The 13,804-nt window shown below is 45.5% G+C and overlaps 1 protein-coding gene across 1 annotated transcript in view; it reads right to left on the reverse strand.

The window, feature by feature from the left end:
- Positions 1-537: 537 nt before the first annotated feature.
- Positions 538-13,804, reverse strand: part of cercam (cerebral endothelial cell adhesion molecule) — a 70,759-nt gene continuing 57,492 nt past the window's right edge. Inside the window, exons 12-13 of the mRNA XM_078550072.1 lie at positions 6,732-6,993; positions 538-1,248 (exon numbers count right to left, since the gene is read on the reverse strand). Of these exons, the coding sequence (XP_078406198.1) occupies positions 6,753-6,993 (241 nt within the window). The 3' untranslated portion in view covers positions 538-1,248; positions 6,732-6,752. The remainder of the gene's footprint in view (positions 1,249-6,731; positions 6,994-13,804) is intronic.

The raw sequence follows: 13,804 nt of genomic DNA on the forward strand, positions 1-13,804 counted from the left end.
CTAAGGCCCTTCAATGGAGAAAATCTGCCATCCTTACCCGGTCTGGCCTACGTGATTCCTGATCCACAGCAATGTGGCTGACTTTTAACTGCCCTCTGAAATGGCTGAGCAAGACACTCATTAGGGATACGCAATAAGTGCTGGCTTTGCCAGTGATGCTCAAATACCAAGAACGAACAAAAACTGGAAATTGAACTGGAGGTGCTGCCGGCAATTCAAGGTAGAGAACTGGCCCCAGTGTCCCCGCACAGTTGCTAGCAGGCAGGAATTGCTGGATCTCCAATCAGGAACACTGGGGGCCCTGGCTGTAACTTTTTCTCCTCTTTTGCTTAGGGACTCCACTCCATTCCAGCCTAGTGTAACACTCTGCCAGGATGACCAACGCAGCAGAGATCAGCCAACTCAACACAGACTAGCAATCAAACCTGGGCCCTCCAGTCTGTAGGGCTCAGTGCCTTAGCAGGAGATCAGTGTTTGCATAAGGCTCTCGAGGGGGATGGAGTATTGCCATGCCTATTCAAGAGGAACAATCTCCAATATCATTTAGCATCTTTCACTAAAGGTACCCCTTTGTGTTACATTTTTTTGTTGCCCACGAGTTTTGCTCAATTTCATAGCGTGATAGAGCACAGCAAAAGGCCATTCAGTCCATTGTGGTGTGCTTGACTCCTAAGCATGTATCTTCCCTCTTCCCCTGGCATGCAGTCTCACCTCCTCCACCCCAGCACCAGAATTGCAGCCCGGTCTGTGCTACCTGGAGGAGGGCAATAGGGACGATGCAATGTCCACTAGAGATTCTGGACTGGAGGAAGGCTCATTTAAAGTTATTCATTTTCCTAATTAAACTAGGAGACATTGGTGGATTCGGGGATAGGTTGGTGGTGCAGGTTGGAAATTTGGCTTGTGTGGTTCAAAAATTTTGAAGGAATTATCTACACGCACGATTTTCTTTCTATTGCTGGTGAGTTGGGTCATTCTTTCCTGCCTATTATTCAAGATTACTCTTTAAGGACGGTGCCTCATGTGCCTTTTTGGTGTTGGGTAACACTTTCACGTTTCACACGTCAAGTGCCGAAAGGGGTTCGAACAATCGTTGCTCATCGTCCAGATTCATCTCTTTAGCTGGATGGCCTTTGTCTGACAGATGAGCTTTGATTAAAGTTCGCAACATTGCAGCCGGAAAATCTTCATTCAAGCTTCGACAGTTCTGTCTGTCCAAATCATCATCTTTTGCAGAAAGTTCACTTTCTGAAAATTGAGAAAGAAAGATTAGTTTTCTTTTTAAATTAAAGAGAAGTCTGTTCCTTTCATGTATGACAGCTTTTCTGCCCTTTGGCCTTTTCTATCTGTTACTGGGATAGTTATTGGAGATTCTGGCTAACCTTGGGTACGTAACCCAACTGACCAGACTGTATATATGGAAAATTGGTCTCCTCCTGTTCCTTTCAGCTCCTCCAGGTCCATTCAATAAGGTCTTTACCTTAACCCCATCCATCTACCTTGACTCCAAACTCTTGTCTAGCAAAAATCAACTGATCTTATAATTAACTTTATTAATCAAGCTAGCAACTACTACTTTTTGTGAGTGTGTGTATATGCGGAGCATGGACTGGTTTGACAAGCTTTGTGATTGATGGGAAGGCGGTGCGGGAGGGGTTGGTGTGGGGAGGGGAAGAGGACAAGCACTCCCAAATCCAATCCTGCCCTGCTTCAGTATCTGCGCACCCACACCTCCCAGCTGGCACCACTGAAGTGATCAGAAGTGCGACACTGTTGCTCTCAGCTTCCTACGATACAATAGTGACAACTTATGCACAGCCAAACTCTCTCAAACAGCTGGGTCATAATGATCAGGTTATCTGTTTGAATGCTGCAGATTGAGGGATAAATATTGAATTCACCTGTTCTTCGAAGATTGGCATAGAATCTTTCATGTCCACCTGAGAAGACAGGCGGGGCTTCAGTTTAGCATCTCATGTAAAAGATGGCTCCTCTGATAGTGCAGCACTCCCTCAGTACACCACTAGGTGTCAGACAACTCTTTTGTGCTCAACTTGAGTAGGATTTGAACTCTCAACCTCCTGATTCAGAAACGTGAGTGTTAGCCACTGTGCTATGACCCATTCGGTAGCCACAGTTCAATTGGTAGCACTCTTGCCTCTGAGTCACAAGGTTTCAGATTCAAGGTGCACTTCAGCACAAAAATTAAGTTGAGGGAGTACTGCATGGTTGTAAGGCATTTGAATGAGACATTAAACCAAGGCTCCATCTACCCTCTCAGGTGGATGTAAAAGATCCCATGGCACTATTTCAAAGAGCAGGGGAGTTATCCTTGGTGTCCTGGCCAATATTTATCCCTCAATTAACATCAAAAAAACAGATTATCTGGTCATTATCACATTGCTGTGTGTAGGAGCTTGCTGTGTGCATGCTAGCTGCCGCATTTTCTGCATCACAACAGTGACTACACATCAAAAATACTTCACTGACTGCAAAGCACCTCAAACTCATCTGGCAGTTGTGAAGTTGTGAAGAGTGCTATTTAAATCTTAAATAAGTCTTCCTTTCCTTCATAGGCTGCTGTGACCACCCAGAGTAGGCTGTCAGTCCATGTGTTTTCCTTCTTTTGCATTTCTCACTTGGGGACACGGAGTGGGTATTTACATACAAGTTCTCAGAGCGTGTGGGATGATGCAAAGAGCTGGGCTCCAGCCAGGAGCTTCCCGGCAATACTGGATATCAGTTTCTCTGCAATGAGTAACAGGATAAGGCAGGCTTGTCAGTCTTCCTGATTACAGCTGGGACACCCTCATTATGGCTCAAAATAATACAGCTCAGCAACTCATTTTCTGAGAATAGATACAGATTCAAGTACTTACAAGAAGCAGTTTATTTAATTTACTTTAGAACCATGGGTTTATGCCATGCTTTCAAAATGATGACAAACATTTGAGCTCGTGTGCCACAAAGTAACAAAACTTTGCCAGGTTGACAATGCCAGCAGTGGCACAGAATCTGTAGGACACAGGTTTTCAAACTGGTATTCCTAAACCCTAAGGGGTCGATGGAGGTTATCAGATTTCTGCATGTTACTGTGACTTGATGGATGCCAAATGCCTGGATTTAACTCTGGGAGAAGGACTGTGACAGAAGGGAAACTGTCCTGATTTCAACGGCACTGCAAAGCCTGGATTCTCATTCTGCAGACCGACAGGAAGTGGGAAGCCAGTGGACGGGAGATGAATGGCAGGAGGAACGGTCCCCGACAATCTTGAGAAGGCCCTCACTGCCCAGGTGGGAAGGCTGGAGAAGGCTCAAATCAGAACCCATGGAAAGACAGCAGAACCGTGGTGAGAAAGATCCATTGGCGATTTTAACTGCCCGCCCACCTGGCTCCTGCCAGGCGAGCAGGGTTAAAAGCGGCCTTGTTATTTCTGTTGCTGCATGCCAATCTGAAACCATTTCCTTCCTGTGACCGACACTAAATTAGGATAAGGAGTTCCCGGGAGCATGTTAGTATTTTCAGCAGTGTCTGAGAGCTGGTTGACATTTTAATTGCCTCTTCAATATTTGAGGAACAATTTGCGGAGAATGGTAATATTTTCAGGGGATCTAGGCCAGTGTTTCAATATGTGCACTGTACTGGATGTGTGCCAATATTTGCGGGGGTTCCTGCATAAGAGGAGTTTGAAAGTCGCTATTACTGTGAAACTCTCTCTATATCAACTAGTCTCTATATCAATGGAGTCATGCCTAGCACAAAGGAAGACGGTTGTGGTTGTTGGAGGTCAGTCATCTCAGCTCCAGGACATCACTGCAGGAGTTCCTCAGGGCAGTGTCCTCGGCCCAACCATCTTCTGCTGCTTCATCAATGACCTTCCTTCCATCATAAGGTCAGAAGTGGGGATGTTCGCTGATGATTGCACAATGTTCAGCACCATTCGTGACTCCTCAGATACTGAAGCAGCCCATGTCCAAATGCAGCAAGACCTGGACAATATCCAGGCTTGGGCTGACAAGTGGCAAGTAACATTCGCACCACACAAGTGCCAGGCAATGACCATCTCCAACAAGAGAGAGAATCTAACCATCACCCCTTGACGTTCAATGGCATTACCATCACTGAAACCACCCCCCCCCCCCCCCCCCCCCCCCCCACTATCAACATCCTGGGGGTTACCATTGATCAGAAACTTAACTGGACTAGCCAGATAAATACTGTGGCTCCAATAGCAGGTCAGAGGCTAGGAATCCTGTGACGAGTAACTCACCTCCTGACTCCCCAAAGCCTGTCCACCATCTACAAGGCACAAGCCATGAGTGTGAAAGAATACTCCTCACTTGCCTGGATGAGTGCAGCTCCCATAGCACTCAAGAAGGTTGACACCATCCAGGACAAAGCAGCCCACTTGATTGGCACCACATCCACAAACATTCACTCCCTCCACCACTGACGCACAGTAGCAGCAGTGTGTATCATCTACGAGGTACACTGCAGGAATTCACCAAGGCTCCTTAGACAGCATCTTCCAAACCCATGACTGCTACCATTTAGAAGGACTAGGGCAGCAGATAGATGGGAATACCACCACCTGGAAGTTCCCCTCCAAGCCCCTCATCATCCTGCCTTGGAAATAAATCGCTGTTCCTTCACTGTCACTGGGTCAAAATCCTGGAACTCCCTTCCTAACAGCACTGTGGGTGTACCTACACCACAGGGACTGCAGCAGTTCAAGAAGGCAGCTCACCACCACCTTCTCAAGGGCAAACAGGGATTGGCAATACATGCTGGCCTGGCCAGTGATGCCCACATCCCATGAATGAATAAAAAAAAAACTGCAAACTAATAAAAGAAAATTAAACTCAGGAATGTTTGACTGGATTGCTTAGGTGTATATGCCCACAATCTGAACCTAACTATTTAACTTTCTCAGGATCATTGCAACAGGCGGTCACTGCAAATGCACAAAACCACGACCTACTGGAAATAATTGTGTGCACCGCATTTACCATCACTGATCCGGGAGGTTGGGGAGGAAGGCACTTTAAGAGGATGTACCAGCCATAAGTAAATTGCCCAGTGTGGATCCCACATTGGGACAAGGAACCTGAGGCAGATGCATCTCTAGGACTTCCTTTGTGGACCATTCCTGGCATCAGGAAGAAAAACTTCCCAACCACGGCAGGGGTCTGCACAGTGAGAGCAAGAAATACCTTAAATTGTAGGAAAGCTCCTCCAGTGGACATGCTGCGATACTGAAACCATGCAGACTAGAGATGACTTGGGATGACCCATCCAAGGTTCAAACTGCCAGGAATGGTGATGGGGACAAACATCATCTTGAGCTTTCCAGGTCCTGAACGCTATCCAATGTCTTCACACTGGAAAGTGAGCTGTGTTTGTACAATCTGTGTGTTCCACTGTTGAGGATAGGATTGGACTTAGCTGGGACCCTACCAATGTTGGATATCTTTCATCCGCTCATGGTGTAAGGACTTGGCTGAGGACCACTGGCACCCATGGAACAGCAGAGAGGGGAGTAAATTTGTTTTCCTTGATTTTAAAATTCTCACGCTTCTTTTCAAATTCCTCCATGGCCTTTTCCCTCCCTATCTCTGTAACCTCCTCAAATCCTGCAGCCCTCCGAGATCTCTGTGCTTCTTCAATCCAGACTTCTTGCACATCCCTAATTGTCTATTGCTCGGTCATTGGCAGCTCTACCTTCAGCTGCCTGGGCCCTAAGCTCTGGAATTCCCTCCCTAAAGCTCTCCAGCTCTCTAACTCGCTCTCATTCTTTAAGATGCTTCTTAAAACCCACCTCTATGATCTTTGGTCATCTGTCCAAATATCTCATTTTGCGGCTCAATGTCAAAACTTTGTTTGATAATCGCTCTTGTGAAGTACCTTGGGATGGTTTTATTCTATTAAAGGCGTTATATAAATGCAACTTGTTGCTATCCCCACCCTCCATGAAATAAATGACATGCTCCCCCCTCATGACTGAGTCATCAACCAGTGTGGACTGAACCACTGTGAAGTAGGGACTGTAACCTAGCTTAGTTTGTCTCCCTCCTTAGCTCAGGATACGTCAAGGCTAATTGGCCCTCCTGCTACACTGGATCAGTTCAGCACAGGCTGAGGATCACCCCAAGATTTTTCCAGGTCTGAATGGAGCTGCTCTACAATGGCTACATTGTAGAGCTGCTCCATTCATATCTGGAAAAGTCTTGGGGTGATTGGCTACAAAGCCGCTCTTTTACCAACTCAGTCATCGGAATAAAGGTATTTAACCCCTCACCAGCAAGGACAGGGTCTGCGGGTTGCAGAGGCAATTCAAAGGGCTTTTTCCACCCCTCACTGTGGAAATAGGGTTGCCAACTCTGGTTAGAGTTATCACAAGAGGTTTCATCACATGACCTTCCAACCACCCCACACCCACACAAGCCACTGGTTGCCTGACAAGTCCATCATTTGCCCTGCCCAGCTTTCCCATGGACAATCAATGGTACTTGACTGTGGTTCAAACAGCCTTTTCCTCCCAACTCTAATATCCTTTGAACACATAAACAGAGGAAATGAAGAAACACCATTTATGCTGATGATCTTTCTCCTGGGTTTTCCTTGCTGTGGTGTCCTGGAGATTAATCGCTAATTCCAGGAGAGCTGAGGGCACCCCTGGAGGGCTGGCAACCCGATGTGGGAGGGAGTTCACATTTCCCTTTGGCCTCACCTAACACTGACTTGCTGAGAATTAGAGTTCATCCCTTGAGGCAGAACCAATGGACTGACGTGAGGCCCCTGCCTGGGTGCCCTTCAGTGTTTTTTGAGAGCCACTCCAATCCGTCTTTATTGAGTCGTCATCCCAGATGGTGGAGGTTTCGGTGTCGCTGAGCCATTCAGGATCTCCAGTGTAATGAGTGGGGAACACCAGCAGTGGACGGATGGAAAATGCCTTCAGGTCTCGTTTGGGATAGACTTTCTTATATTCCTCACTGTAAGAAAAAAATATATACATATGAGATACACCCATGTATGTTGTGATCTGGAATATGCTGCCTGAATGGGTAGTGGAAACAGATTCAATAGTAACTTTCAAAAAACTATTGCATAGGTACCCCCAAGGGAAAGAGCAGGGGGATAGCTCTTTCAAAGAACTGGCACTGGCACAATGGGCCAAGTGGCCTCCTTCTGTGCTTTCTGATTCTATCCTCTCTATTTTTCCCTGCTTCTTGAAGGAGTCTCCCGCTTCTGAGCAGGGAGGCATTTCCAGTTGCTCATGTAGGTGGAAAATTGCAGCCATGCAAGTGTAGACGTGAGAGAGCCCAGTCTGATTGTCAGTACACTATTCCATCAGGGAAGATCCAAAAGGCTCTCAGCTGAACCCAAACCTGTCTTCACAGCCAAGACCTCACCCACCAGTCCCTCCGCACACACAAGGATGCACAATTGCAGGACAATGATCCAATCATCAGGTATAAGAGTTGTGGCTGAGTTTACTGCCCCCCCACCCCGGGCCATCACACCGCCCCCACCACCACATCCCCTGGTCCAGCAATGCTGGGATAAATTCTTGATGCCTCTTTTCCATTGTAAGAGTGCTCTACATTGCGACAGTGTCGCAACATTGTCCTACACTGTAACAATGTCCCAGCACCACAACAGTGCCCCAACACTGCCCCAAAATTATCAATTCCCCAACAGGGCAGATGTCCCAACGTTGTAATACTGTCCTAACACCGTGACAGTGAGTGCAATTTAAAAGTACTTTGTCAGCTGTGAAGCTTTGGGACACCTGAGGTTGTGAAAGGTATTCCATAAAGCTTTCTTCTTCCCTTCAATTGCCACAACAGCTGAGTTAACTTCACTCAGCAGTTTGGAGATCAGAGCTCATCTGTCCACTTCCAAACAACACTGGGCAGTGGATTTACTAACCGACCCATGGTGCTGAGCTCAGGAACATTAAGTACTAAAATAATCATTATGTTCCTGTGTTTTGATAACCAACTGGTATCTCAATTCTATCTCGCGTCCAACAATAACACAAAACCAGAAATGTTCCAGTCTTTTTTTTTAAACAAGTCTGCACACGACTCCAGTCTGCAAACTAACAGAAACAAGCCAAAGGAGTTAGCTGTAAGGCATTACATCACTCCACTTTCAACAAGGAAACCTTTTGCGGTGTTAGAGACATACACTCTCCCATATAATTTTCACTGGTTCATATCCAAGTGTTAATTTGTGTCCCTCATTGGGAACTATATTTTTAAATGTTTACCGCAAGGAATAAGATATGAGGTGGACATAGATCTGATGTTATGCATGTTATTTACTTGCACTGGTGATGGGATAGTGTTCAACTTATTTCAAATACAAGTTTCCTGTGTAATTATTTTGTTAAATCCCACTCCATAAAACCGAGGCAGTTTATCATGCAACAGAAGTTTAGCTGGAAGATGAACACAAGCTGTTCCTTCTCTCAAGACAAAAGAAAGACTTGCATTTATGTAGCACTCGAGGTCCTCTCCTCTGACTGAAACTGTTCACCATCCAAATTTTCTGCTCAACTTCTCCTGAAGGTATTGACTAATGTTGTGGCGGTGGAAGAGGGGTAGTCAAGCTGGCTCCACAGTGGTCCCTTTCTAGTACCTCACTCAAGTTGCCACTCTTCAGAATTTACTCCTAAATCTGTTGCAGCTTTGCACATGGGGAGTCAAGGCCAAGTGTGGTCCTTAGGGTTTGAGATTGGGGGATAATTGGACCAGAGTGTACAACATAAGATTTTTGATAAGATTTTTGTGCAATACAGGTGGAGGAGTTGGGAAACATAAATTGAGATATGAAAGTGCCACTACTGAACACTAGAAATATAAGCAGGAATAGGCCGTAAGGCCTGTCAAGCCTGCTCCACCATTCATTGTGATCATGGCTGATCTTGGCCTTCAGCTGTATTTTCCTGCGCACACCCCATGTCCTTTAACTCTCTGAGACACCAAAAATCTGTCTATCCCAGTCTTAAACATGTTCAACGATGGAGCATCCACAACCCTCTGGGGTAGAGAATTCCAAAGATTCACAACCCTGAGTTAGCCAGGGCCAGGAGATGCCCAAAGCTCTGCTTCAAGGAGGTTTGTAAGTGTGGCTTGAAAGTCCTAAGCATTGATTTTCACACCTGGGACACACTGGATGACGACAGAGGGAAATGGTGACATCACCCGTGGGCCGACATGCGTAACCATGATGATCAGTGGGTACGAGTGGCTTGGCAACAGGGGTCAACACTGAAAATTAATAACCCTGACGGCCACTTCATATATGGCCGTTGTGGCGAAACCTGCCTCTCAAGGATTGGTCTCTTCAGCCATCAGCAAAAGTGCATCATATGAAGATACCACATCCCCAGGGGATTTGATTTACTGCATGTCCATCATCTTAAAAAGATGGAAGGATGCCAAAGGCAAATCACAACTGAATCCACTGCTGCCCTCACCAGACATCAATACATGGGCAGTATTGAACAAGATCTCTCCATAGGATCAGATCAATTCTATGCATCCCTCCATATTGTGAATTTTGCTCGACTGACTCCTCAGGAGATGGAAACAATTCTGGGCCAAATAGAGCGGTTAAAAACATGGATTAAAGAGCAGACAGGCCTCGTCTGGAGAAACTCTCCTTAATCTTGTTCCTTTCATTCATCAGAGCCTCGTTACAATTCTTCGTCTGCCAGGCTTCAAAGAATGGTACTGTCCCATGCCATCCTGACAGTTGCAAGCGTGTCAATGGCATGTTCAGAACTAAAAGAAATAATTCTCTGGACAGCTGTTTTTTTTTTAAATAAAAGCTGTAATTTAAGTTCCTTGCCAAAAAGACTCAATAAAAGAAAATGTGATTCATAAAACAGTCTGGATGTGATCACTTGTCTGGAGATCCTGCCAATTTATGCAGCAGAGATAACTTGAGTGGAACTCTGACATTACCATCTCGGGCAGCAGGAGTCTCAGCAATGTCTGGTAATGGGGCAAGAAAACTGGCATTTGCCACATGGCTTGCTTTAGCACAGGTGGAAGTGGGCATCCAAATTAAACTAAACTCTCTCCATTTCGATCTAGTTGAGTATCTACCAACTTATTTGGCCCCATGATTTGTACCATTTCCAATTGCTTAAGATGGGGATTCTAAGATCAAGCTAAACATCAAGGATGGAATTTTACGGCCCAGACGTGGCGGGGGCGGGGCCAGAAAATGCGGTGAGCCGTTCAAAAGTCCATTGACTTTGCCGGGACCGGACTATCTCACTGGCGGGAGGGGCCGTAAAATTCCACCTCAAGTTTCTTAACTGTCTCACCAGCCCACCTTCTTCGGTTTGATCAGACTTCACTTTGCAGACTTTCTTTGCACAACTTCAGGACAAGCGGCCGATCATTTAGGAATGAGATGAGGAGAAATTGCTCCACTCAAAGGGTTGAATATTTGGAATTCTCTACCTCAAAAGGGCTGTGGATACTCCATCATTACATACACTTAAGGCTGGGATAGTCAGATTTTTGGTGTCTCAGGGAATCGGGGGGATGGAAGGGGGGGAGCGGGCAGGGAGGGGGCAGGAAAGTGGGCTTGAAACTCAAAGATCAGCCATGATTGTAGTAAATGGTGGAGCAGGGTCAATGGGCCGTAGGGTCCACTCCTGCCCCTATTTCTTGTGTTGCACTTCCACGCTCCTCCAATAAGGGACTGTGCCATGGGGCTGTTTGGCATCTTGCCTCTGAAGCACCTTGGGGCATCTTCTATGTTAAATTTAACTCCATAAATGCAAGCTGTTTCCCAAATGCACATTCTTCTTGGGCAGATCTAGAAAGTGATGGTTGCCAGGCTGCTCAATTGTAAGCAGCATCACAGATCTTCCCAATTATTCCCCTCCCGAAAGCAATCGCTGGACAGAAACCAATCCTAGTACCTCCACTAACTGAGATCAGCCAATTTAGCATGTGCCTGGGTTCATTCCTCTGCTACATGGCTCAGTGCATTCAATTACCAACTCATTGGAGAACTCTCATTGTGGTTAAACGAAAAAAGCATTTCCACCTTCATACAGACTCGGCTGTAGGCAATACAGAATCCTTACAATCATCAGTTGTCATCTTATCCAACTATGGCAGGAAGGGAACACTTTTTGTCATCTTTTTCCTTCGCTATTCTTCCTACAAACATGTTGATGAGGAGCCCTGCTGGACCACAGTTCACCAAGTCCTGAGGACGATGTTCGACATATGAAGCTAGGCCATGAATATTGATGGGTATGTCACCCGTGGAAAATGTGACAATCAAACACGCAGTTATCCCTACTCAGACTCCACCTGCATGCAATTTGCAGCAAATGTCACTGGATAATAGTCCAGGAACTGAAGAGGTTTATCCCCTTCTCAACCAAGCAAGCGGAAACTTGCTGTTCTGCCACTGGGCTCAATACCTGATATCAGGGACTGTGGCTGCAGAGAATACTGCAAACAGGAGGCATTGCGACCGAGGTCACCGCAACTGCATCTCCCTATCTTGCAACCTTCAACATCAACTAGGGACTACCTCCGATAATGCAGCTCTCCCTCGGAAAAGTGCATCTGAGTTGTAGCTGAAGCTGATGATCAAACAGCAATTAAACCCTCAGACTATACTTGCTGAACAATTAGACACAATACTAGCTTAGCAAAATAATACATTGTGCATTACAGATTGCTAAACGCCATTAACAATTTTACTGTGAGCAGGTCCACAGGCAATCCAATAAGATGCATGTTTTGTACTGATCAAACTGAAGGATGTCAGGGCTGAAAATGCACTTACTGCTCTTGTGGCAACTTTAGGTCTTCTTAGCAAAGGTGCTGCACGAGCTGGCTACAGAATAAAACTCCCTCTACATTGCCCCGTCAAATGCTTCCAGGTAATGGAGGGCTTGGCATCCATCAAGATTGGTGGAAGTGAATGACAAATTAACTTGGCATAATTCAGTGATGCCCCAGCTACCAGCAAAATTCTATCCAACAACAGACAGAGAGATATCTAAATAGATAGATATATATAATATATATCTGCCCCGCCAACTGTGTGGCCACTGTTAGGTACAATAATGAACTGAAGCAGGTGCTAAGATGAAATCCTGCTTTCAAGGCAGCCAGCGGGTAAAGTCATTTTCCTGTGAAATGGCTTAGCATTCAGTGCATTGCTGGTGTTCCAAGAACTACAGAGATGGATTATTCATAAAATTCCTCTGGTGCCAAAAAGTCATTTTTAGGAACAGGGTTCAAGTCACTTGGCCAATTGTCTGTTTGTCTTGTGCCTTCCCAGGAGCAATAGAAGTGTTGCTGCCCAACTGCAGGTGGCCATAGTGTGATAACAGACAAACTACTTCAAGGCTGATCTGTGAACATCCCATGAGAGAGAAGTCTTGGCAAGTTTGTGCAGGCTTTTCTGCTCTCGGATAAAGCATCAGAGCATGATCAACACAGGGAGTTGTTTCATCGGGGTCTGCTTTTAAAGTGAGAATCATTGTACTTAAACGGGCCTTCTTCATGAATAAGTATTGGACAAACTTTGGAGAAGACACATGTACTTTTAAAAAGTGTACTCTTTCATGGGATGTGGCCAGCATTTGTTGCTCATCCCTAATTGTTCTTCAACTGAGTAGCTTGCTGGGCCATTTGAGGACAGTTAAGAGTCAACCACATTGCTGTGGGTGTTAAGGACAACAGATTTCCTTTCCTAAAGGACATCAGTGAACCCAATGGGGTTTTCATGACAATCAACGGTAGTTTCATGCTGAGACAAGCTTTCAGTTCCAGATGTAATTAATTAAATTTAAATTCCAACAGCTGCCATCGTGGGATTTGAATCCATTCCCCCAGCATTAGTCTGGGCCTCTGGATTACTAGTCCAGTGACATTGCCAATATGCCAACATCTTCCCTCTCAATAACAGCACAACCTTCCAAAATATCTATGTTCCTCTAATTCTGGCCTCTTGAATATCCCCAATTTTAACCACTCCACCAAACATGGCCATACCTCAGCTGCCAAAGATATAAGCTCTGGAATTGCCTCCCTAAACCTCTCCGCCTCATAAGACGCACCTAAAAATTTACCTCTTTGGTCAAGCTTTTGACCATCTGCCCTAATATCTCCTTATGTGGCGCAGCCTTAAATTTTTCATATCTGTGAGACATCTTGGGATATTTCATTAAAGACAATATATAAATACAAGCTGTTGTGACACAATTTGATGAAAATCTGCCTTTACCAATATATTTTCGTATAAAAAATTACTTTGTCTGTGACAGCCTTGTTAAAGGATCCATGTCTTTGAGAAAATCTCAATATTGGCCAGGACATTGGGGAGAACTCTGCTCTTCCACAAATGATGCCATAGGATTTTATGTCCACCCATAAGGGGAAACAGGGCCTCAGTTTAACATCACATCTGAAACAGCCCTCCAGTTTCAGACTGCATTATGTGCTCAAGATTCCAGAGGTGGATTTGAACCCACGACCATCTGACTCAGGGCAAGAGTGCTACGCACTGAGCCACTGCTGACTTATGCAACACGATAAACAAATAGGTGAAGTCATTGGTCTGAAAGTCATCCAGCTAGTTTACGATCTTGGCCACAGCCTAACAGCAAAGTCAACTTTGACCAGTAAAGGAACTTTGTTTCCTTTGGAGAAGAAACATGCTTACCTCAAGAAGGCTCAAGGGATTTTTCTTCTCTGCTGAATTCCTGCACTTCAACAGCAACCTTTAATTTACTGCATCAGTTCA

The sequence above is a fragment of the Cetorhinus maximus genome, chromosome 10, assembly GCF_964194155.1.
Source record: "Cetorhinus maximus chromosome 10, sCetMax3.hap1.1, whole genome shotgun sequence".
In the NCBI taxonomy this organism is placed as follows: Eukaryota; Metazoa; Chordata; class Chondrichthyes; order Lamniformes; family Cetorhinidae; genus Cetorhinus; species Cetorhinus maximus.